This window comes from Rhododendron vialii, chromosome 4a (genome assembly GCF_030253575.1).
Source record: "Rhododendron vialii isolate Sample 1 chromosome 4a, ASM3025357v1".
In the NCBI taxonomy this organism is placed as follows: Eukaryota; Viridiplantae; Streptophyta; class Magnoliopsida; order Ericales; family Ericaceae; genus Rhododendron; species Rhododendron vialii.
This window is the reverse complement of record NC_080560.1, coordinates 35,789,263-35,812,867: the sequence shown is the minus strand read 5'-3', so window position 1 is coordinate 35,812,867 and position 23,605 is coordinate 35,789,263. Positions and strand designations below refer to the sequence as shown.

The 23,605-nt window shown below is 38.8% G+C and overlaps 2 protein-coding genes and 1 long non-coding RNA gene across 3 annotated transcripts; 1 reads left to right on the top strand and 2 right to left on the bottom strand.

Annotated features, from left to right (window-relative positions):
- Window positions 1-2,211: 2,211 nt before the first annotated feature.
- LOC131322192 (uncharacterized) lies at window positions 2,212-5,146 on the top strand. The gene is made up of 4 exons (XM_058353431.1): window positions 2,212-2,608; window positions 2,696-2,803; window positions 2,912-3,257; window positions 4,816-5,146. Exons 2-3 carry the CDS (start codon window positions 2,696-2,698, stop codon window positions 3,245-3,247), a joined length of 444 nt encoding a protein of 147 aa, XP_058209414.1. The 5' UTR covers window positions 2,212-2,608; the 3' UTR covers window positions 3,248-3,257; window positions 4,816-5,146.
- Window positions 5,147-5,967: 821 nt separating this feature from the next.
- Window positions 5,968-9,533, bottom strand: LOC131322194 (uncharacterized). Its single transcript, XR_009198736.1, has 6 exons — window positions 9,130-9,533; window positions 7,763-8,258; window positions 7,146-7,630; window positions 6,951-7,037; window positions 6,424-6,671; window positions 5,968-6,267 (listed from the first exon to the last, which is right to left on the bottom strand). It is a non-coding gene; the product is annotated as an uncharacterized LOC131322194 (long non-coding RNA).
- Window positions 9,534-18,956: 9,423 nt separating this feature from the next.
- Window positions 18,957-22,776, bottom strand: LOC131322189 (probable LRR receptor-like serine/threonine-protein kinase At3g47570). Its single transcript, XM_058353427.1, has 3 exons — window positions 19,983-22,776; window positions 19,262-19,596; window positions 18,957-19,148 (listed from the first exon to the last, which is right to left on the bottom strand). Exons 1-3 carry the CDS (start codon window positions 22,702-22,704, stop codon window positions 19,131-19,133), a joined length of 3,075 nt encoding a protein of 1,024 aa, XP_058209410.1. The 5' UTR covers window positions 22,705-22,776; the 3' UTR covers window positions 18,957-19,130.
- Between the last annotated feature and the right edge of the window lie 829 nt (window positions 22,777-23,605).

Genomic DNA, 23,605 nt, shown 5'->3' with positions numbered 1-23,605 from the left:
TTTGTAAATGCTTAAGAGGACTAGGATACAAATAGTGTCCCTTACTGCCCGTTTGTCATAGTGAAGTCACTGAGTTTTGTTTATTGTTTTCTGTTATGGCTGCTGTTTTTCAAGCCAAGGCAAAATGCAATTTCCTACAACTACTGCTGCTGCTCTGTTGTGTGAAGCCTAGAGCTAGTGCTGTTCTGTCAGACCAGCAGTAGTGCTGCCAAAAAAAAAAAACTAATTTTATTGACTTACCAACTTATTAGTATGTCTTTGTGACAGAAATCAATAGCCCAACCCGTGGACCTACGCGAGGCATTCAGGCTCAACGATTCATTGACAAACAAGGAAAGCTTCCAGTTCCCATTCCATAACTATTCTGTGCGTCAGTAGGAAAGCATTCTACTCAATTAGCCTCACGGATTGGTGTCGAGATTCGCACACATGTGATGGACCTTGGCGTCCCTAGGTGGAAGGTAGTAGATGAGAGTGTGAAAGCGCCTATACTTCAGCGCATAATGGTAAACTCTGAGTATTTCCAGCAGTTAATCTTTCATTTGCAGCTACTATTAGTTTGAGCTTCTAATACCAGAGTTACGAGGTTTCTAAATTTATTCACCAACTGTCTTTTATTTCATTATTTAGTTTGAGCTTTTAATGGGGTATAGTACTGTACAAATGAAGGCTTGTACACGATTTTTTTACAATAGCACAAACTCGCCGCTGTCAACCTAGAGCAGTTCTTAGTTTACAAATAAGGTATTAAATCTGTAAATTAGGATCAAGTCATTACTAAAATTATCAAATATTGCAGGATAAGTTTGACTTGCAAGGAGATCCAATCGATGTTAAAAAGGCAGTGGCAACAACACAATGTGGACGGAGGTTGAGCAATCACAACTTCGTTTTGCACAAAAAGTACAAGAAACTTAAAGAAACGAGGGGGAAGAGTATGCTAGGAACAACCCACCAGCTGGTGTCAATCTAGAGTAGTGGACGAGCTTAGTCACTAAGAAGTGGACTGTTCCAAAATGGCTGGTAGTCTCGTTCACCAGAGAAATAGTCATGGTTCTTCTTATAGCATGTTGCTTTTGGATTTTATAGAAAAAACCACATCCTAAACTTGAAAACCTTATAGTTTTCTCTGTTGGTTTGTGGTCTTGTAGGAGCGATTAGAAAAAAAACACCTCAAACAGGTTTGATTTCTCTTCCCTTTTCTAATGCTGCTTTTGCTGCTGCCTTTTTGCCTTCTTTTCTGCCCTTGTGCCTATTTTTGTTGATTCTGGGAGCTCTTTGTAGTGCCTCTTAAGTTTAGGATTGTTTAGGCTTGTTTTGGATATTGTTTTTTGTGGCATCTTCTATTTATATCAACCCTTATAAGAAATTGAAAGAAGTCCCATGGAGATGGACTCCATTTTCCAAGCACTTCACCAACTTTCATCCCTTAGCTGAAAAGATCATAGCATATAGATTACCACAGGGCCAGGAAACAGATTGATCATAGCATTAGGGTTGTTTTCATGGCCAGTGATGCCTTAGTTTGCTACTGCTTTATGGCTCTCATATTTGGGTTGATTCTGTCATGGATTAGGCCTTCATCGTGGCTTTCATCCATGTAAGCTCACAATTGTAGGATTATTAGCTTTCATCCATAGATTATGGCTGTTTACGAGACTCATCTTGGCCTGTGTGGTTTGAGTTCTCAATTGGAGTATGTTCAAACTATATATAAGCAGGAACATGAACGCCCAAGTCCAACCACATAATTCTAGTCGTCTCATTGGTGCAAGTGTTTGCTTGGACGTGTAGAGTTTGAGGGAAATATCTAGTGGCAGACTTGTATACTAGTAGTACATGCGGTCTTTTGTACGTGATGTCATTTGGTCATAGCTAGCTGGGGTGTCATTGATACTCCTATTTGCTCTCTCTTTAAGCTAATTGACGAATCATTGGATCATCTTCTTTTTGAGCACTCCTTTTCTAAGCAAGTCTAAAACGTTGTTGCTAAGTTGAGATATATCCCTGCTGGTCCAACTCTTTACTTCCAGAAAGTTGCTTGTGGTTCTGTTCCAATTTCGAAAAGAGAGATTCACCTAATACTCTTAGTAGGCTTGCTCTAGATGCTATGGTCTGTTTCACTTGGGAAGAAAAGACCAATAGAATTTCAAGGGCATTCTAAGGTTTTTTTGCTCTGTTTTATTTGAGGTTTTTCCTTTTGGGCATAACTAGACCAATTTCTGACTTCATTGTTGACATAGAGTGAAGTTCACTTTAACTCAGTGAACTTAAGTCCATACAAAGTACTTATAAAAAAAACATAATGTTAGGTATTTGAACTGCATTCATAATGCTAGGAAACACTTCATTCATTCATATAGAACAACATTACAGATAGCTACTAGGCATTTGGACTGGATGTGCCATTTTCAGTACATAGGTGCTTCTCATGGCAATGCTAGGAATTTGCCATTCTAGATTATATATCTTTTTCTCTTTGTAACTCCTTTTCTATTTTATCGATATATGTTTCTTTTGCCTATATAAAAAAACAAAAAATAGGTCTTGGTCTAAGACAAAACATAGATGTGGATCAAAGTCACTCCCAATTAGGGTTGCCGCCGCGGTGAGTTTTCCATTATATTGGCCTTCACTTTTTTTACAAATATGAACATGCTTTATTAACTCATTTGATGAGAAAATAATATATCAGATGCACGATAATGGAGGTGTTGTGCCCGCGGTAACAGAGATGTACAAATCCACCCAATTTAATGAGGACACGCAAAAATGGATCTCTTCAGAATCCAAAGTTCTCTATGTATGTGTATCAAGTACTTTTGTGGTGTACTAGTGTTTACTAAATTATTAGAACTTGTCTCTACTAAATTGGCAGAACTTAAATTTGGCATTTACTTTAAAATGACAGGATAAGATGGTACAAATAGAGATTGAACATAATGCGCAGGAAGGTGCAATCCCGATTACGCAAGTGGAGCTCTCCGTTAAAGGTCTCAAGGCAAGGTCAGGCTATGTGAAGGGACTTGGCATTAGGCCTTCCTCCTCTATTAGGACTGTGAACGGGGAGTATGTAACACACCTTGAGGGAAAGGTGCAAGAGCAAGCTGAGAAAATTCAAGAGCAAGCGGAAGGAATTGAAGCAGCAAACAATAAGATAGACGAGCTTGCCTTGGCAAAAGAGGAACAAAGGAAGACTTTGGCTAGTATTATGGTGTTTCTTAAACAACAAGGATTCACCGGTTAACAACTTGCTAGTTAGTACATCATGCTTTCCTTATGTATATTCTTAATGAGAAAACTTGGAGTGGGCTATATATTTTTGTTGGTTTGCTTTTTTGCCCTTTTTCAGCATTAGACTTGTTATGAACTAGTTTTGTGGTCTGTTTTGGTTTATGGTTCTATGTTCAAGTTATAGCATGACAGCTCTATTCCATTCTTTAATCCTTTTAAATCCCAAACCACCTTCCTCTTTAGGACAACAGAGCTGATCCCATTTCACTTTTTCCCTTGAATGCTTGAGCTCAAATCCAGACCAAAGAAATGCCATGAGAGTGCTTTAAATGTCCTTAACAAAAGAACTTGGATAACGGGATTTCATGCTCTGTAACTGGAGCAATTAACTGATCTCTGAAGTGAACTGGAACCTTAGATTGAATGGCTAGATTAAGAGTAGGCATATCATCCACTTTTCCATCGAAAGCAGTCCCTAATAACCCAGCATAGTAAACCCAAAATCTCTTGCTTCACGGCCTTAGGATCATCAATCAAACAACCACTAGAATCAACAAAACTTAGAATTGTATTTCTAGCTCTATGGGAACACATTTTCTGGTGAAAGTACTTAGAGTTTTGGTCTCTTAAAGCCAACCATTTCACTCGAGACTTCTGTTTTGTATTTCTGCTCTTAATTTTCTGGATTGCTTGGCTGATCTTTGTTGATGGTTTTTGGCTGTTTTTTGCATTCCAACTAACTTGGCACCCACACAACACACACCAGTAATGAATCCACACCTTTAGAGGACACAACACACCTTTAGTGGACACAACACACACACAACTCACACCAACACACACCTTTAGTGGATTTGAAAAGTGTTCCCAGTAAGACCCGCAAAAGTTTAATCATAAGACCCCCAGTTGGTATTTTGGTTTCAGTGTAGGTTTAGCAGGTTTTAATTTCTGCATATGCATTTCTGTTTCAAGTATGTTTTGTTTGTGCATTTTTTTGTTTTACTTGCTACAGCATTAGACTTGTTATGAACTAGTTTTGTGGTCTGTTTTGGTGTATGGTTCTATGTTCAAGTTACAGCAGTTATGTGGTCTATTTTTTGTTGTTTGCTGGTCATATGTTGAGTTGCAGTTGTGGAAATTTGTTAGGTATTGACTCTTTAGCTGGTATGGACACTTGAGTAGTCACAAACTTCAGTTCAGGCATAACATTTCTAACCTGGGTTCTGTTTCAATTGCACAAAAGGAAAGCACATATGGACAAGAGGAAAGCATTTATGTTTCAGTTGCACTTTGTCTTCAACTTTGGTTATATTTTTTGGCATTAGATTTTTCTGCTTGAAGTATAATCTGTCCAAGTTGTTTGCTGCATACTCTGTCCATTGTTTGTCCAAATAGTAATGTTCCAGTTCTATTGTTAGATTGTTTGCTGCATACGTGTCAATGTTTATGAAGCACAAAATGAAGGCATTACACTTTAGTTCATTGATTTTGGCATAAAACTTAAATTGACATGATGTTTCGTGCTTCTATTAACAATATCGTACCAATTTTTTCTGAATCTTATTTTATGTTAATTTGCAGATTGAGTATGTAGAAGGTTGGTAGCAGAAGATGATATATGCTTTTCTATGAAGACTTCCTTTTGGATGAAGTTCAGAGTCTTCTTTTTTTCGATGATGCTTCGAGAACTCTTCTTTTTTGATGATTCATAGGATAAGAACTATGATGAACAACGTATATGGTCTAGTTTGGTTATTTTTGACATTCGTACATGGATGCATTACATCCTAAGTGTGGATGATTATTTTGGTGTGGTTGAATGTTGGGTATGACGATGTGTTGGATATTATGGTAAAATTGAATGGGCTTACTATTTAGTGCAATTCAGATGTATTATAGTTATTGTTTGAGATCTATTGGATTCTAAAATGCACAGGATATGGTATTTAGAAGAGTGCGAGATGATTTTTTGTCACCTATATTTCTAATATATGAAAAATAGGTGACAAATTTTTTTTGTCCCTGAAGAGGATTTTTGAAGAAGCATTTCAAAGACGAAATTTTTTGTCATTAATCGGCTTTAATTTTACAATTATAGGAGATGAAATTATTTGTCACATTTACTATTTTATAATATTTAAATTAAATTCTTTGGAGATGAAATTTTTTGTCACCTATGTAGTTTTCCTGGTCAATATTCATTTACTATTAGTGACAAAACTGGACAAGGGTGACAAATAATCGATAAATTGGTGACAATAAATTTCGTCTCCAAAAATTACTATAGGTGACGAAACATGATTTTCGTCACCACATTACTTTCTGAGACAACCTATAAGTGACAAAAGTTTTTGTCCCTAAACTTTTGGCGACGAAAAATGTTCATTTTGTGACAATTTAATTCGTCTCCAAACACAAAATTTCTTGTAGTGACTCTTAGAAAAATTCAAGGATCAATTACCGCCATTTTTTATCTCGAAAATCGAAATTTTTCTAGAAAGTCATTTTTCCATACTTAGATTTTAAGGGGCCGACAGGGTCTTCGGGTACTTGGAAGCATCCGGAGCATTTCTTGGCGTTGAAACGCGCTTTATTTATACGAATTACCTGAAACACACAAAAACCTACTTTACGTGCAATATCGCTATAAAAGCTACATAAAAGCAAGATAAAACAACATAAAGCGGGACTAGTCGCACCAAATATCTATAATATTGGGTGATTATCATGCGTTTTGGATTTTGTTTAAATTATGGCTGTTGTTGATCATAGCAAAGGTTATATGGATAAGCTTGATCAAGTGTATCATCAGAAGTTGGTAGTTGTAGAAGTTATGGTCTAGATAAGTTTTTGCACTGAAAAAAAGGTTTCAAGTTATTCAGCTACTTGCATGACTTTGGCTATAGGGTTTTTTATACAATTGCCAAAGGATTAGACATAGCAAAAGGTAGAGTTTATTCTAGTCAGACAAAGCAAAAACTCTTGGTAGAGTTTATTCCATCAACGTAATTGTATCTGCCAAGATCCTTCTTCCTAACCAAAAAATAACAATAAAGAACCACGTAAGCCAAAAATCAAAAGAATACAATGAATGTAAAAATTCCACTTTCGACGAACAAGGTAGCCACATACAAATAACTGAATTTACCAAAAATAAACAGTAATATAACAGAGAGAAAAGGAATGTACCTCAAGAGTCTAAACAAATGATTCAAAATTGGATACAGAGAAGAAGATGTGATGAACTCAAGGGAGATTTTTAGGGTCTGCAATGGCTGCTATAGCTATCCATGGTCCTTTTGAAAGCTTTGTCTCCAGATCTCTCTTGATAAGGTGTAGAAAGAATGATGGAGGTTCGGCCAAATGACATTAAATTCAAACTTGGGGCTCTTGACCTACTCAAAACCCAAACATCTGCAACAAATACCCACGAACACCTGCATTTGTTTTAGTTTTCTTATGAGCGCATTACAATTTCACATATTCTCATGAGGGGTCTGATTCACACAGGGTCTACAAACTGCAAGACTCGTGTTTTGTAAGAGAATGGTGTCCTTGTTTGTGTTTGAAAGGTGTGCACGTACAAAAGAATTGTAAACCAAAGAATGCTTCCTTATGTCTACACCGAAGAGCCATTAGATTTAAAAAGCTATGCACAAACCAAGAAACTTTTGCTACTTTGAGACTATAGTTTAATTTGTCAAACAGTAGCATACCTAATGATGGCATTTTTCTTCATTTGCAATGGTTCGATTGCTATGTCCTTGTTGGGCAGGTGCTATTCGGGCGGATTCAACTTCAAGCTAGGCTTTGCTAGGCAGCCCACATACATGCATTAAGAGACGAAGAGCAGGGGGGAGTTTAACTATGAAGTGATGTATCCACAAACAAATTAGCACATCCATATATACCTATTACATACCATGAACTCTAGCAAGTGGCAACTACCCATTGAAGAACAAAACCCAACTCTCAGAATCACAATATACATGGTTGCTTTGGGTACCATCGAAGTTTGAGTTGAAAAGCAACATCTCCTCAATTCATAGGGAATGTTCAACTATAAAAGGTAGAAAACGGAAGTATAAAAACTAACATGCTATGGCTTATAAGTTCACAAATCCAAAAAAACAAAGCTCGCCAATTAAAGTTGTGCTAGCTTTTGCACCATACAACTGGTGTCACCATAATCACAAGTTCACTATTTCACCAAGAAAGTGCACAATAAACATGAACTTGTAGTCTAGAAATAAATAAGAACGTCCCAATATTTCTAAGACTGCCATGTCTATAGTCCAAGTTCTGTTCTAAAAGCCATTATATCACCCAAATGTAAGCCTGTGATACCAAGCTGATTTTATAAACAAATTTTGCTTGGGAGCATATACGAATCTGTCTTAATAGCAACAACCATTTATGAGAGCACGGAGTTTTTGTATTTTTTTGTTGATCTTAACAACTCGACATAGTTGTGGTGCATTGAAATATCAACAAAACTATGAAGCACATGAGACACGCTAGGAGGGACATGCCATGTACACACACAGGGACACAGTAAGGCATTTTTTAAAATATATTTTAATTGTTTTTTTGGGGTAAAAGATTTACACCTTCAAAAGTGTTGGGCCAAAAGTGTTGTGATGAATATTTCTCTAAATGATCATATTGATTTAAAAGTAGAATATACTCTAGTGGAGGTATGATTGAATAAGACATGTAACACATTAAGGACATAATCTTCAAATAAGCCAAATTGATAACCTCTATGATATGTGAAAGGAACAAAGCAATTCGAGAACGACACAAGTCAACTACTCTAATTATCTAGTTGAATGCTTAAAGAGTTGAAGCTTCAATTGTACACTAAATAACTATAGAGAGAAGAGAGACAATATCGAGTATTACATCTTTCGCATCCCAACGGTTTTTTAGAAGAGCCCCATTAACGAATTGACGCTTTCTTACATACTATACCCTTTGACTGTGGGTAGGATAATGAGACCACTCTTTCACTAACCCTTTAACTGTCTTGGGGATAACAAAACCAAATAAATATTTACTCTTTAAACCAACTCTACGAGTATTTTGAATCGATAAATTAAGAGAAATCAAGCTACAAAAGAAAGAGAGTAATTAATTTATGCAGAAAATCCAAAGATAAGTGCAATTTTTTAAATCGAAAAAGGTCCAAAAAAAATAGCAAACGACAAGGAACACTACAAAGTTCCAAAATAAAGCACAAAACCGAACATGCAATAGAAATCAGGAAAACGGAAAACATCACCAACTAAAAACAGCAGCCCAAAATGAATCTACACACACAGATTGAATTGACCCAAAATCTTTTCAATAAAAAGTCAAAACACAAAAAACCAAAGGAACAAAAGCAGCAAATCAGAAGAGATACTCCATGATTTCCAAACAATGAAACCTAAATGCAAGAAATCATCAAAACACTACATGTTAGAGAACATACCGACCCATCTTAAAAACCCTAACTTATTTTGCTACAAAATACTTAATGAACATACACCACAAAGTACTTAATGAAAAAGAAAACATACATAAGAAAGTAAATTATCAAATCAATTACTTTTTTTTGAAAGGCTATCAGATCAATCACACATTAACCTCTTCGCCAAATTTATCTTCCGGAACTAAAAATTCCGTTTTTGGTCACCACAAAAAAAGTGAGAGAATTACGTACTCTCAAATCTACGTAAATTAAAAAACATTTCAATGTAATTTTAATTTTCAACAAAATTTTCTCAAATTTTCAAAAACACTGGAACTCTAACGTAAAGCTTTAGAAGCTAAATCACTATTATTATGGGTTTTGGGACAGTAGATTTAGGGGTGAGGGCGAGCAGTAGATTCAAGAGAGAGAGAGCAAACCACAGATTTGGTTTTGGTTGTCTCCGGCCACCAAAATCACCACCACCACAGATTGCCAACGCCACCGCCACCGCCATCTTTATCTCTCTAATCCGCTAACTGCCAACCCAGAAAAATTGGCATTGACAAAGACATGCAAAGCGTGCAAATTGGATATATAGAAAAAAAAAAAACAGAGGAACAAATGCAGCAAATTAGAAAAGATACTCCATGATCGGCGATGGAGATACATAGATAACGTAGCAGCAACGCCCCCTCCGACTGGATCGTCGGCGGAGAAGTCCCCTGCGGCCTGAAACTCAGTCGTCGTCGAACTCAAAATCGCCTGAAACACTTGAATCTTGGGCTACAAAAGAGATGCAAAGTGGAAGTTTTTTTAGGATTGAAGGCCGATTATAGAAAGGTGCGGAAGTAGTGCAATTACCATTTCACCAAACAAAAAAACAACACCAAGCCAACACTAAAAGGGCAAAATCGTCCATCCATTAAATGGCAAGCGAAAGTGTTTCTTATTTCACCCCCTATTGCCATGTAACCCAGTAAGACCCAACAACCAAACATGTACCCCAATAAAAGCAGTGCAATTACCATTTCACCAAACAAAAAAACAACACCAAGTCAACACTAAAAGGGCAAAATCGACCATCCATTAAATGGCAAGCGAAAGTGTTTCTTATTTAGGAGGAGTAGGTTAGGATATCTAACTAGAGTGATGTTATATATGTAGACATCCACTTAATGTGGTGGTAGAATTGTGCAAACATATTATTTTTAATTGAATCAACTAATTAGTTTTGCTGACGCCAATTGATTGAGATTTAAGCTTCGATTTGGTTTGGTTAGTTTTGATATAAACATATTTGGCGTTTTCTTCATAGGATAGGATCCTGAAACTAGCAAATACCAATGTAAAAATTAGCAATTGCAATTTTTACCAATTTAATCAGTATCCATAATTCATAAATCAAATCACCAAGCAACACAATAATAGCCAAAAAAGGTTTTTTTTTTAAATAAGGATAAGTATCCGTAAGAGGAAAACCACAACCTAATCTTCCAAATTGCTATAGATCAAAAGGTTTACAAAATGTTACCAGAGACGACCTTGAAACGACTAACCCCAATAGCTTAACATATATAACTCCACAACTTTGATGAAGCTTCCCAAGGTTCATCTTGATCCCATAGCGCCCACGAGTTCACCAACACGCGATCTCTACCCAACACGGCTCCAAATCCATCCCGCCAAAGAGAATTAAAGGCACAAATAAATGATATGAAATCTGATGAAGGTTTTTATGAATACAACGATTATCAAGACTATGGGATTTCGATTGGTGGGCCATTGTTTGTACGGTACTTGGATATCTCGCCAAGGTGGAGATTTGTAGTTTTTTGGCTCGTTTTGGACTTCTCGGGCTTCATGGACCGGACCACGGCCTTGGTGGTCCGGACCAGTGCTTGTTTGCGTTTTCCAGAGCGGTCTGTTTTTTCTGTCCAGACCAGCGCATCCCGTGGTTTGGACCATGGCGACGAGGCAGTGCATTCTGGAATCTCCGTCTGGACCACGGTATGTGGTGGTCCGGACCAGCATGTTTTAGCTGATTTTGGTAATATTTTGGACTTTCTAAAGATTAGTTTTAGAGTTTCCTTTTTGGTTTTGGACTCTATATGCAAAGGAAACATAATTTGGCAAGGATTCTGACTTTAGGAAGTAGGGGTGTACACGGTCCAGATTGGTTCGGTTCTTTAGAAAACCAGTAACCGGACCATTTCAAACAGTTCTAGAAAATTGGGAACCAGAACCTAACCAATATATGCATGGAACCTAACCAGAACCAAACCGCAAGACCGGTCCAGTTTTGGTTCGGTTTCGGTTCTATCCAATAAGCATCCAAACACTTATTCATAAAATATGAACTCATAAAATTAAAGAAATAGGAAGATAATATGCTGGAATAGGAAATGAAGGAAGAAAATAAAAGCTTTCCTAATAAATGAAATTTCATCTCTAAATAAATTAAGTTTAGCAAGGAAAAGATTAACCTACCAAATTCAAATACATATTTAATTACACACACATATCTATATCTATATTTATCTTAGTTTTAAACGGTCCGATTCGGTTCTAACCACGGTTCATTAATTGAGAACCAGTAACCAAACCAAAATTAACGGTTCTTATTTTTTTGGAACCATAACCTGACCGTAGAACCGCAGAACCAGACCAAATAGGACGGTTTGGTCCGGATCAGACCGGTTTTACGGTTCGGGCAGTTTTCTTGAACACCGTATTAGGAAGCAATCTGTGGCTATAAATATAGCCGTGCTCTGTCATTAGGGTTTGGACTTCTTGAGTGAATCCCTCTGAGAGGCCCCTAGGGGGTCTCATCTATAGAACTTTAGGGTTCTTTGGAAGATCCCTTCTATGGTGGGTTCTGTAGGCCTCCGGCCATCTGGAAGATCATCTGTTTCGGCGATTCTTTCTGGTTGAAACCGTAGGGTTTCTTGAGAATCATTTGCAACTGTGTGACATCCGGTCATGTCTATGGAACTATATTCTGTCTGTGTCTCTTGGTTAAAAATCCTAGGGTTTTTGTGAGACTTGATGAGAGAGAATCTGTATTTGGTGAGAGAATTTGTATTTTGGGATTGGTGAGAGTCTCTTTGTGAGGGCTTTGTTTGTTCATCACCATTGTAGCTCTTCGGAGCATCATTCTCTTCACATAGTGGAATCGTCTCTCGTTCGCTTGCTCGTGGAGTAGGTTTACATCCGTAAACCGAACCACGTATATCTTGGTCTCTTTTATTCATTTTTTTTCTTGGTTTGGTTTCTCCATTAATTTTTCACATATGTTTGGTTTGGTTTTTTTCCCGATATCATTAACATCAATAATCGTCGGGTTGCGGTTGGGTCCTTCGGGGGCCCGCCGCACAACAAACTGGTATCAGAGCTTAGGTTCCGACCTAGGCATCTGTTTCGTTTCCGCTGCTCAGTTTTGGTAGATTATTGGTGGTTTATGGATTTTTGGGAAAATTTATTTCGGTGGAGAAACTTGGCGATGAAGATTCTTAGTTTGCTATTTTGGGGGTTCATCATCAGTTTGTGTAACGCCCCAAGTAGACTACTGGCCCAATACTTTGATTTTGATCCATAAGTCACACCACATGGCCCAAAAGCTTAAGCACAAGGTACTAGTAGTAGCTGACAATGTTTGTTATATGCCCAAGATCATCCATGTAGACTTCTGATGTGGGACGGGGTGTTACAATCTCCCCAACTTTATAGCCTCGCGCCCTCGCAAGGGGTTGAGCACTATAATCACCGATACTAATCAAACCAACAGTCAAATCCAACCAAACTCCAAGGCCCACATGGTCGTGCACATGGATGACTTTGATACCACCTGTAATGCCCCAAGTAGACCACTGGCCCAATACCCTGATTTTGATCCACAAGCCACACCACATGGCCCAAAAGCTTAAGCACAAGGTACTAGTAGTAGCCCACAAGGTTTGTTATATGCCTAAGATCATCCATGTAGACTTCCGATGTGGGACGGGGTGTTACAGTTTGCCGTTCAGATGAGCGGATTGGAATTTTGGGATTTGACTATAAAGATGTTCTTATGGGTACTGGCCAGGCTTATGAGAGGTTGGAGATAGGAAAATCTGTTTGGAGTTGGATGATGCAACCTTTTGTGTTCGATCATTATCGGACTTTGTGGAGAATCTCATCAATTTGGAAGGTAATTTGGTTTATTCGTTTTGAATTTATCTCTTTGGTTATTAGTTTAGAAAATTTGCATGGGCTTGTGAATTTGGTGGAGATAAATCACTTGGATATGTGTTTTTGGGACTGTTGATAGTTTAGTAATTAGTTTGAGCGCCTTGGGCATTTTGTGGCATCCTTTCGAAGACAATTTGGTTTGGTTGTTTTTGGACGTCCTGGGTTTGCCGATCGGGTTGTTTAGTTTTGGGTGTCTTTGAGTATCTCTCGAAGATGTTTTGGATTTTGGATTATATGACTGGAACTTGTTTGCCACTTTCGAATTTGGTTGTGCACTTATTTTTTGGGATTGGTTTGTATTTTGAAGTTTGCTCGATACTTCAAAATTTGGCTCTTTTAGGGTAAACTGAAGTTATGTTCCAGTACTTCAGAATTTGGTTAGAGCTTATTTGATCAGCAGTTAATCTGGTTTGGTTTGTGGAGAGCTTGATTAGGGTTTTTCGGCTTGCTCTCTAGCCCATGGTTTTATTTTTGGTAGGAAGCTTGGTCTGTGATTCAGTTCGCTCTCTTTTTGGGTATTTTATTTCGCTCTCTTTGTTTGACTCGAGCTTTCGGTGGAGAGAAATCTGTTTGGTTGGTAAAATCTAGTTTTGGCTTGATATGTCTCGAGCGTCTGTTTGTTTGGTGAGAGCTTGCTTGCTTCCGTATTTGAAGATTGGTTTGGGTTGGCTCAATGTGTCTCGGGCTCTTATACTTGACTTTGGCTTGATATGTCTTAAGCATTCGGTTTGATGGATTGGTTCGTGTGACTCGGTCACTTTGTTGTTTTGCAATTCGCTTCTCTTCGATTAATCGGCTTTGTTGGAGCTTAGAGTTTGATTATTGAGCATTTGTTTCTCATGCGATTCATTGGTGTCGTTTTGGATTCGCATGGGAATTGGACATCTCGCCAAGGTGGAGATTTGTGGGATTTCGATTGGTGTGCCATTGTTGGTACGGTACTTGGATATTTCGCCAAGGTGGAGATTTGTAGTTTTTTGGCTTGTTTTGGACTTCTTGGCCTTCATGGTCTGGACCACGGCCTTGGTGGTCCGGACCAGTGCTTGCATGCGTTTTCTAGAGCGATCTGTTTTTTCTGTCCGGACCAGCGCAACCGTGGTCCGGACCATAAAGACGGGGCAGTACATTCTAGAATCTTCGTCTGGACCACGGTATGTGGTGGTCCGGACCAGCATGCTTTAGTTGATTTTGGTAATATTCTGGACTTCCTAAAGATTGGTTTTGGAGTTTCCTTTTTGGTTTTGGACTCTATATGCAAAGGAAACATAATCTGGCAAGGATTCTGACTTTAGAAAGCAATCTGTGGCTATAAATATAGCCTTGCTCTCTCATTAGGGGTTGGACTTCTTGAGTGAATCCCTCTAAGAGGCCCCTAGGGGGTCTCATCTGTAGAACTTTAGGGTTCTTTGGAAGATCTTTATCAGCATCTGGTTACCCCTTCTATGGTGGGTTCTGTAGGCCTCCGGCCATCCATCTGGAAGATCATCTGTTTCGGCGATTCTTTCTGGTTGAAACCGTAGGGTTTCTTGAGAATCATTTGCATCTGTGTGACATCCGGTCATGTCTATGGAACTATATTCTGTCTGTGTCTCTTGGTTAAAAACCCTAGGGTTTTTGTGAGACTTGATGAGAGAGAATCTGTATTTGGTGAGAGATTCTAATCGGGTTTTTTATTTGGTGAGAGAATTTGTATTTTGGGATTGGTGAGAGTCTCTTTGTGAGGGCTTTGTTTGTGCGTCACCATTGTAGCTCTTCGGAGCATCATTCTCTTCACATAGTGGAATCGTCTCTCGTTCGCTTGCAAGCTATACAAATTGGTTGGTTCTTGATGAAAGTGACAAGTAGGGTATTCTATTAGTCATATTATATATATGCATTTATCCTTTTATTTTATGTGGTGTTTGTAGACTCAAATGACGGAGCTCTCGACGCAAATGGAAGGATCTTCTACTGAATCCACGTGCATAGATGAGGATATCTTTGTAAAAGTTATGGGCCCTAAGTAACCTGGTCGTGTTCGAACATTTGGATTAGGCCCTTCTATCAAAGATGTCTTTGGAGGTGGATATCGGCGATCACAAGAGCAAACCCATATATTTCAAGCACAAATGCAAGAGCAGCTTCAATTGTACCGGGCCCACTTTGAGACACAAATGAAAGAGATGATGGAGACACAATCAAAGACAAAGAACAAGAGCAAGAGCAAAAGGAGGCATCATATATAAACTGCCTCTTGGTTTTTTGGTTTTGTTTGTGTCTTGTTTCTTTTATGTCCTTTTTTTTTTTTGGTGTCTTGTGTCCTCTATCAGTTTGGAGTCCTAAGTCTTGTGTCTTGTGTCAGTTTGGCGTCTTGTGTACTAGTGTGGATGGTGTTTCCTAGTTTTTGGAGGGCTAAGAGATCTGGATTATGCTATTGATGCAATCTGTGCTGCTGTATTATTATTCTATGAGGTAGAATATTGCTGATATGTTTTGATGGATTGATGGCTGAAAGATTATGAGGATGGATGGATTGGTTGCAATTACATGGATGATTTCGACTAGTAGTTGATATTTATGGCATCTGGATGTTAGTTGTGGAATTTTGTACCTAGCACTCTTGTCGTCTTCGTTAATAAGATTTTTGCCGTTTAAAAAAAAAAAAAGCACATCATTTCAGTTGAAGTTTGGTTTTTAAACTTTCTTTTGTTCAAACATTTACCTGAAGCTTTTAAAATGGGAATTGATGGTTAAATATACGGGAAATTCCTGGCCGGTCCCATTTTTTTTTTGGAGTTCCATGCAAATCCCTTTCTGTAGAGCTATCCCATCCAGCCCTTTTTTTAAAGATGCTTTTACTATTTTACCCTTGTCACTTTTCAACATTCCAAGAATTCACACCTCACAGAATTCATACCCCAAGAATTCACACATCACATAATTCACACCCCACATAATTCACACCCAAAAAATTCACACCTCACAGAATTTACACCCCACAGAATTCACATCTCATTTTTACTATTCATCTTCTTCTTTTTTTGCAAATTCACACCCATTTGCAAGAACTCACACCCCCTAATTGACACTCCTTTGCATTATTCACGCCCTCAAAATTCTGGGTAAATTATTGGTGTGAATTCTTGAGTGTGTGAATTTGGCTCCAGTACACCATTTGCAAAATTCACACACCTTTACAGAATTCACATCCCTAAAATTCACATATCAATTTACAGTTCTTTTCACATCTTTTGCATAATTCACATCCCCATAATTTGATATTATATCCTTTTGCAGAATTCACATCTTCGAAAAAGACAGAATTCACAGCACCAAATTAAGAATTCACACCTTCGAAAAAATAATTCACACCTTCAAAAAAAAAAATCACAAGACAAAAAAATAAAAATAAAAAGGTGTGAATTCACAACCAAAAAAAAAGGCCTGCACAAAACACCCCTTCTAAAATCGCGCATGACCTAATCAATCACCAAAAATCAGAATCACTGTCAACAATTCTGCATGTATAAAGCAGATCACAGATCCGTGATCTAATTTCAAGCCTATAAAACCAGCGAAGAGTAATTCATGAATACATTTTGGAAAAAAACGTAACGACCAATTTGTTGCGCTAAATACTTGTATTTTTCCTTTCTCTCTTTCTTCAACGCTCCCTGGCCGGCGCGGTGGGTCCCGTTGCCGGGAACCCTCAGATTCATGCCACGGCGTGGCCGATGCCCCATGGCTCCGCGGAGGTCTGGTTGTCGGCGCAGGGCAGTTCTAATTTGCTGGGCTAAATAATGGAGTTCTAACATTGTTTGGGCCCATGACTTTGGGCCTAGTTTTACTGGGCTTTTAAAAATTTGATTCCGGCGTTTTCCTAAAAAAACGTTGGCATAACACATCATAATCACGTCGCCGTAACGGGACGGACGCCAGATGTTAACGGCTGGACCTTTTAAACGGCATTTTTAAAAACGCCGGTAGAACTTCTACCCGGCGTTTTTTAAGCGCCGGAAATATAAGCCAGCGGCCACGTCCCCGACGTTTGGTATAAAATGCCGGTGAATATTTGGCGGCGTTTAACGGGTCTCTAACGGCGTTATTCAAGCGCCGGCAAATGTATTATTCCTTGTAGTGTTCGTTTTTTTTTTGTTGGTTTGGTTTCTCCATTAATTTTTCGCATATATTTGGTTTGGTTATTTTTCCAATATCATGAACATCAATAATCATCGGGTTGCGGTTGGGTCCTTCGAGGGCCCGAGAAGTCAGGACCATAATATAAACGACTCTAAAATGCCACTAATGATGAACAACGAAACAATTAATTTTTCTAAGCTCACAAGATATATAGAGGGAAAGGGTTTTCCTCTCAAAGTTGGCTGAGGTCACACCCTTACCCTAAAGGGCTTTTTACCTCTAAGGCCAAAAAATAGAAAGTGATTCTCAAAATACGCAGCCTGGCATCAGCCAATCATAAAAGTGCTTCGGAAAGGTGTCGGGGCACGATGGGCGTTCTTTGCAGTGCCAGCGCACTATCAGGGTGCTGTGGGGCGCCATTCTATCAATATGCAAGAAAGAACTATGAACTAGAACGTGCTCCGGGAGCGCCATCGCCACTCTTAATTCACCACCTCCCCCCCCCCCCCCCCCCCCACAACCCCGACGTGCTTTGGGGCGCCCCATGCCTTCGAGGCAACACGTACGGGAGCAGAGCTGTCTGGAAGCTTAATGCCTTTGAAAAAGTTTCGCACGAAGAAACTGATATGTTTAATTGGATGAAGTGCTCAGCAGATTAAGTGCCTTAGAAATCATTTCGGGATTGTGATTTTACTGGTTCAAGCCACATATTCAATAGAATCATGAAATATACTCAAAAAAATTGGGGCAAACTCGGTGATGATATCAAAATACCAACGAGAAAAAGAAGCCACAATCCGGCTTTTAATCCTAGTGAGTTATCTTCCAGCTTAAAGACAGCGAGATTAATTGAACCTATGTTCATGAAGATAATACGAGCATAACAATATGCGAACCAAATTGACCATTGGAGAGCAATATTACGCCAGCTTTATCTCATTTGACGTGGGAAACATAACTGCAGCAAGCATAAGCAAGTACAAGTCAAGGACATTCATGGCCTGGGTTTGGCTTTGAGTCGTGATCTAAAACAAAGCAAGCTCTGAAAAATATACAACATTGGTACGTACAACGTGAAAGACACCTTGCATTCAACCTCTAAATTCTCCATCCTCTATTTTGTCCAAAGGAGTTACCAAGAGATAGATTCTTCAAAAGAAACAAAATGGAACCAAAGATTTTGCCACTTAGAACTCAGTTTCACCAGTTGGGAAACCAATTCCAGCAGTTTCAAAAGCAATTTTGGCAATTTCAAAGCCTATTTCAGAAGTAGAATAGCAGTTTCTGAAATTAGAATACCGGTTTCGGCAACTTATAACCCTGTTTCAGTAGTGGAAACCAGTTTTTGCATACATCATAAGAAGACAATAGGAAAAACACCAAACATTAAGAGACAGAAAAGAATTGTGATAAGGAGATGAGCACAGTTGAGTTCAGTGTATGGAATTTTTCAATTATTGTTCTTTTTGCCACAAATGAGACTATTTTGTAAACCATAGCTCTTTGTCATCTCAAATTGGGGAATTCCTTAAAGTAAAAACCAATTAATCGAGATTTTCTTTCTTTTCTTTCTGTTCATTTCTTTTTCTTTTTCTATTTTTAGCTTTTTGAAGAAATCATCTGTTTGTTTTCGGTTCTAGAAGTTTGTAAATAATAATGACAGGACATCGCATAACTTGAAGCTTGTTTTGAGGACATAAAAGGATTGTGTCTGCACTTATCAATTCTTTTGTTCCAAAAATACAAATACGAATGAAAGTAACACAATTTCATTTGTTTTTATCACAGACTGTATGCATACAGTTTAGACAGTTCACGAGTAGAGAGTAAGGAATTCGATTATATGCATACAGTCTGTTTATATGACAACTGAACCTTCATTCCCCTAAAAGTTCGGTGGCTTATTAATTGTTCTCCTCAAAATATATGAAGTCTGATTCCCCACCCCTGTTTTTGCTTGCTCCAACATTGTCAAAGTGATTGGAATTTTGCTTGCTCCAACATTGTCTAATGGAAGGTGGATTGTTCTCCCAGCACTAATTGAGATATGCTTGTGTTGGCTCGGATGCCCCGAGTTATCAACATTGCATGTCTAGCTATCCATGTCGCCCTAGGAAGATAAAACGATGGAGCATTAACACCAAAGTGTAAAACGGAGAGGATTTTTCAATACCATTGAAGGACAAACTTTCAAAACTTTGAGTAAGATCATTAATTGCTTACCTTCAACATATTGTTCTTGACTAGATGAAGCTCTTGGAGTACAGAATTTATGCTCATTCGATCTTGTGGGGACTCTATAGAACATGCAAGCCCTATTTTTACAATGTGGATTAAACATTCAACCATTTTGCTGCCATGTCTCTCCTCAGTTAAGAGCATGGGGTCTACAATCTCCATCACACGATGTGGGAAAGCAATCTTTGCAAAGTTATGAAGATTAAGGTCTACTACAAATATTTCGTCAGTAGGTCTCTTCCCTGTAACCATCTCCAACAACAAGATTCCATAACTATAAACATCTCCACTAGTTGACATCTCGCTTCCAAGACCATACTCTGCCATTTGTATAAATCAAACGTTAGAGCAAAATGATCTTTCTTTAACTTCGTCAGAAAACAAAAATGATGCGAAATGAAAGCGAAAACTTGTTCGTATTACATCATGTGCGTTTTGCAAATATGAAACTAGGCCATTTACACTAACATGTGTGGATACCTTTCTTGTTTAAGTAACAGAAAAGAATTGGTTTTGGTTTGTTCTAAGATAACCAAACCAAATTCCACACAACAAATGTCATTTCATTGATATAGAGATAACAACTGATTTAACTGGCAATCCTTCACGGTGTCTAATCTGCCGAATGTATTGAAATTCCGTGATTTTGAAATTAGAAGAAGCATATTCAAAGTAGAAAGGAGATATATAAAGAGCTTTTTCTTACCTGGAGCTGCATATCCAATGGTTCCCCTTATTGCAGTAGAACTACTTGTACTTGGAGTGTTGAGCTCCGCACGAAATCTAGCCAGACCAAAATCTCCGACACGGGCAACCATGTTACCGTCAAGAAGGATATTACTCGGCTTCAAATCGCAGTGAATAATTGGCCTTTCGCATTGTTGGTGAAGATAATCGAGTGCACAAGCCACATCAAGGGCAATGTCTATTCTTTGTTGAAGATTGAGACCCACAAACTCACGTTGGCCATTATTTGCGTTTGGAATTGAATGCAACCAATTATCTAGACTTCCATTCGGCATGAACTCATAAACTAGAGCTTTAAACTCGTTCCCTTGAAAATCCACACTAGAACAAGAAGTTATGATCGAAACGAGGTTTCGGTGTCGAATATTCCTTAAGGCTTCGCACTCTGTCATGAAACTCTTGGTAGCGCCACGAGTTTGGAGGTCAAGTACTTTGACCGCAACAATTAACTCCCCATTTTGTTCAATAACACCTTTATACACATGGCCGAAACTACCAAAACCAAGCAGATTTGTCGAAGAGAAACCTTCAGTTGCTTTGAGAAGTTCTCCATAAGAGACTTTCAAGAATGGATCTTTCGACAATGAACCAACAGGTTTGGTGTTTGTTTTCTTCTTGAACATACATATGAAAGATGATACTGCGGTTACTCCAACGACTACCGAAGCTATTGTGATTGCTAAGGTGTGCGAAAGTGATGTCTTGTTTCTCGATTTTTTCATGGTGCATCGAGCTAGTTGTAGTTCAGGAATGCCACCACAAAGCCTATAATTTCCAGCAACAGATATTGCACTTGCATTTGTAAAGACCCCTCTCATTGGTAACTCTCCTTCAAAATTGTTGAAGGACAAATTGAGATTCTTCAAGGAAAAAGTCCCTAAGAATCCCGGAATTTGACCTGATAGGTTGTTGTGAGAAAGGTCCAAATTTTGAATACCTCTCAAGGATTCCATTGATGAAGGAATAGATCCTTGAAATGAATTTTGCTGCAAATACAAGTATTCAAGGCTACTACAGCTTCCAAGAGTCGCAGGAATTTCACCAGACATAACATTCTCAGAGATATCGATTTTTGCTAAACTTTTGAGGTACCCAATCTCTGGTGGCAGGGATCCAGACAAACGGTTGCGGGAAAGATCCAAAGCAATTGATAGAGAAGAGACCATCAAAAGTTGTCTTGGAATGGTCCCATTAAGGTTATTTTCATCAAGTGTTAACTCTAACAAATTTCGACAGTCTCCCAGACTCGAGGGTATGGCTCCTTCGAGTCTGTTTTTCTCCAAGTAAAGTTTGATTATCATTGACAAGTTTCCAATAGACTCTGGAATTTCACCTGAGATTGTATTGTTTGAAAATACCAACAATTGCAACTTATGAAGATAACCTATGCTACTGGGAATTGAACCAGTGAATAGGTTATTTTCCAAATACAAGACTTCCAGATTCACAAGTTTTCCTATTGTTGATGGAATAGATCCATACAATTGATTACCACCTAGTCCCAACTGAGAAAGAGAGACTGATAGATTACCCACAGAATCCGGTAATAAACCTCCAAATTCGTTATTATCCACCCCCAACCATTCTAAATTGCTACAATTGATCAAAGAATTAAGAAAGGATAGTCCATTGGAGCCCTTAGTTAAAAAATTGTTATCAGATAGAATCATCCAACGGAGGTTTCGTAGGCTTCCGAAATCATTTCTTACTTTTCCAGTGAAATTGTTTGTATTCAATTCGAGTAGTACCAACTGTGAACAGTTGGATATTGAAAGAGGTAGGGGACCGTTAAAATAGTTGGCGAATAGCTGAAGGGCCTTAAGGCGGGGGAACATGAAACCGAATGTTGGCGGAAGACTACCCGAAAGTCGATTATAAGGCACTGACAATCTAACTAGTGACGATAGATTGTATAAGGAAGGAGGGATGGTACCTGAAATTTGAGTGGCACCCAACCAAAGTTCTCTTAAACTTTTCAATTGACCCAAGGCATTTGGAATACTTCCTCCTAACGGATTTGCAGCAGCACTAAACTTTATCAGAGAAGTAAGATTCCCAATCAATGGATGAATTCCGCCTGTCAAATTGTTTTCCTCAACGTAGAGTGATACGAGTTTCGGCATTGAATAAGGCAGTTCTTTTGGAAACTCTCCAACTAGCTTGTTTCCGCCTACATTTAGGAACATGAGATTTGAGCAATGAGATAGGCTCGTTTGAATTGTACCTTCCAAACCATTCAAGCTCAAATTCAGTATCTGTAACCTGAAAAGATTACCCAATTCAATTGGAACTTCACCAATAAAATTGTTGTCAGAGAGGCTAAGCTCTCGGAGAAAACTAAGGTTTCCGATGTAGGGAGACAAAGAACCCGTTAAACCTCTGGACGTGAGGTCTATAACGGTGACTCGTTCGTGTCGACTTCCGCATTTGACACCTTCCCAGTGACAGAAATGTAGAGACTCATTCCATGAGCTCAAGGCCTGTTGATATTCTGGGAAAATATTGGACTTGAAGGCCAATAATGCATGGAAATCAGTCTCGTTGCTAGCCACATTAATGGTGTTAACAAGACTACGGGATGATGTTGTGTCAAGGGCAAGGGCTTTGATTTGAAGCAATGGGATGAGAGAGAGAAATAAGGCTAGGAGAGAAATAGAAAGAGATTTGGTTAAGGGACTCATCTTGGTTTGTGGTTTGAGTTCTCAATTGGAGTATGTTCGAACTATTATAGGGATTAAGGAACATGAACGTCCAAGTCCAATCACATAATGGTGCAAGTCTTTGTTTGGACGTGTAGAGTTTGATGGAAATTTCTAGTGGCAGACTTGTGTTGACTTTTGTGACTCCAACCCACGCTTTCATTTACTTAGCAGACAAGGAGCCTCCCAAATTCTCTGTTGATATCCTCCAGTATCCTTCAGCCTCCTTTGGAGTAAATGAAGGCAGACTTCTGTGGCAAATGAACAGGATCCCATCTGGCTATAAATGGAGACCCTTTGGCTCAAAGTTTTGTATCAGAAATCAGAGAGAAGAGAGTGATACACGAGTGGATTGTGAGGCAATACTGTGTGAGTTTGAGTGATTGTTGTAATCCTCCTCCAGTAAATATAGTGAATCCGCTGCCCCTCCGTGGACGTACCCGATTATTGGAAAACCACGTAAATCCTTGTGCGTCCAACTCTGCTTCTCAGTCCGTGTTCTGTCCGAGTTACAGAGCCACGTTTTTCTGATCCAAGAATCCGTTTGACCACTGAGTCTTGTGCGTCCTTGCCAGACGATTACAACGCACCAAGACCCATCGGGAACGGAGTAACACAGAGGTCACACGCTCCGTTCGACGGTTGAGCGTGAAAGAAGCTGCTGCTCGCCGGATCTGTTTATTTTCTTTTCAGAAAACAGAGTTTTTTTTACTTTAATATCTGTAAGAAGGAAAAACCAGGTGCTGGTTTTTTGACTAGTCAAAGCCAGGGGAAATTATCCAGTGCTACTGGCTCACCTAGAGACGCTGATGTCAGCTTGACATCATCGATCCAGAAGCTTCAGAAGGCCAGAAGGTTACGCCCAGGCAGCACGCCACGTGTC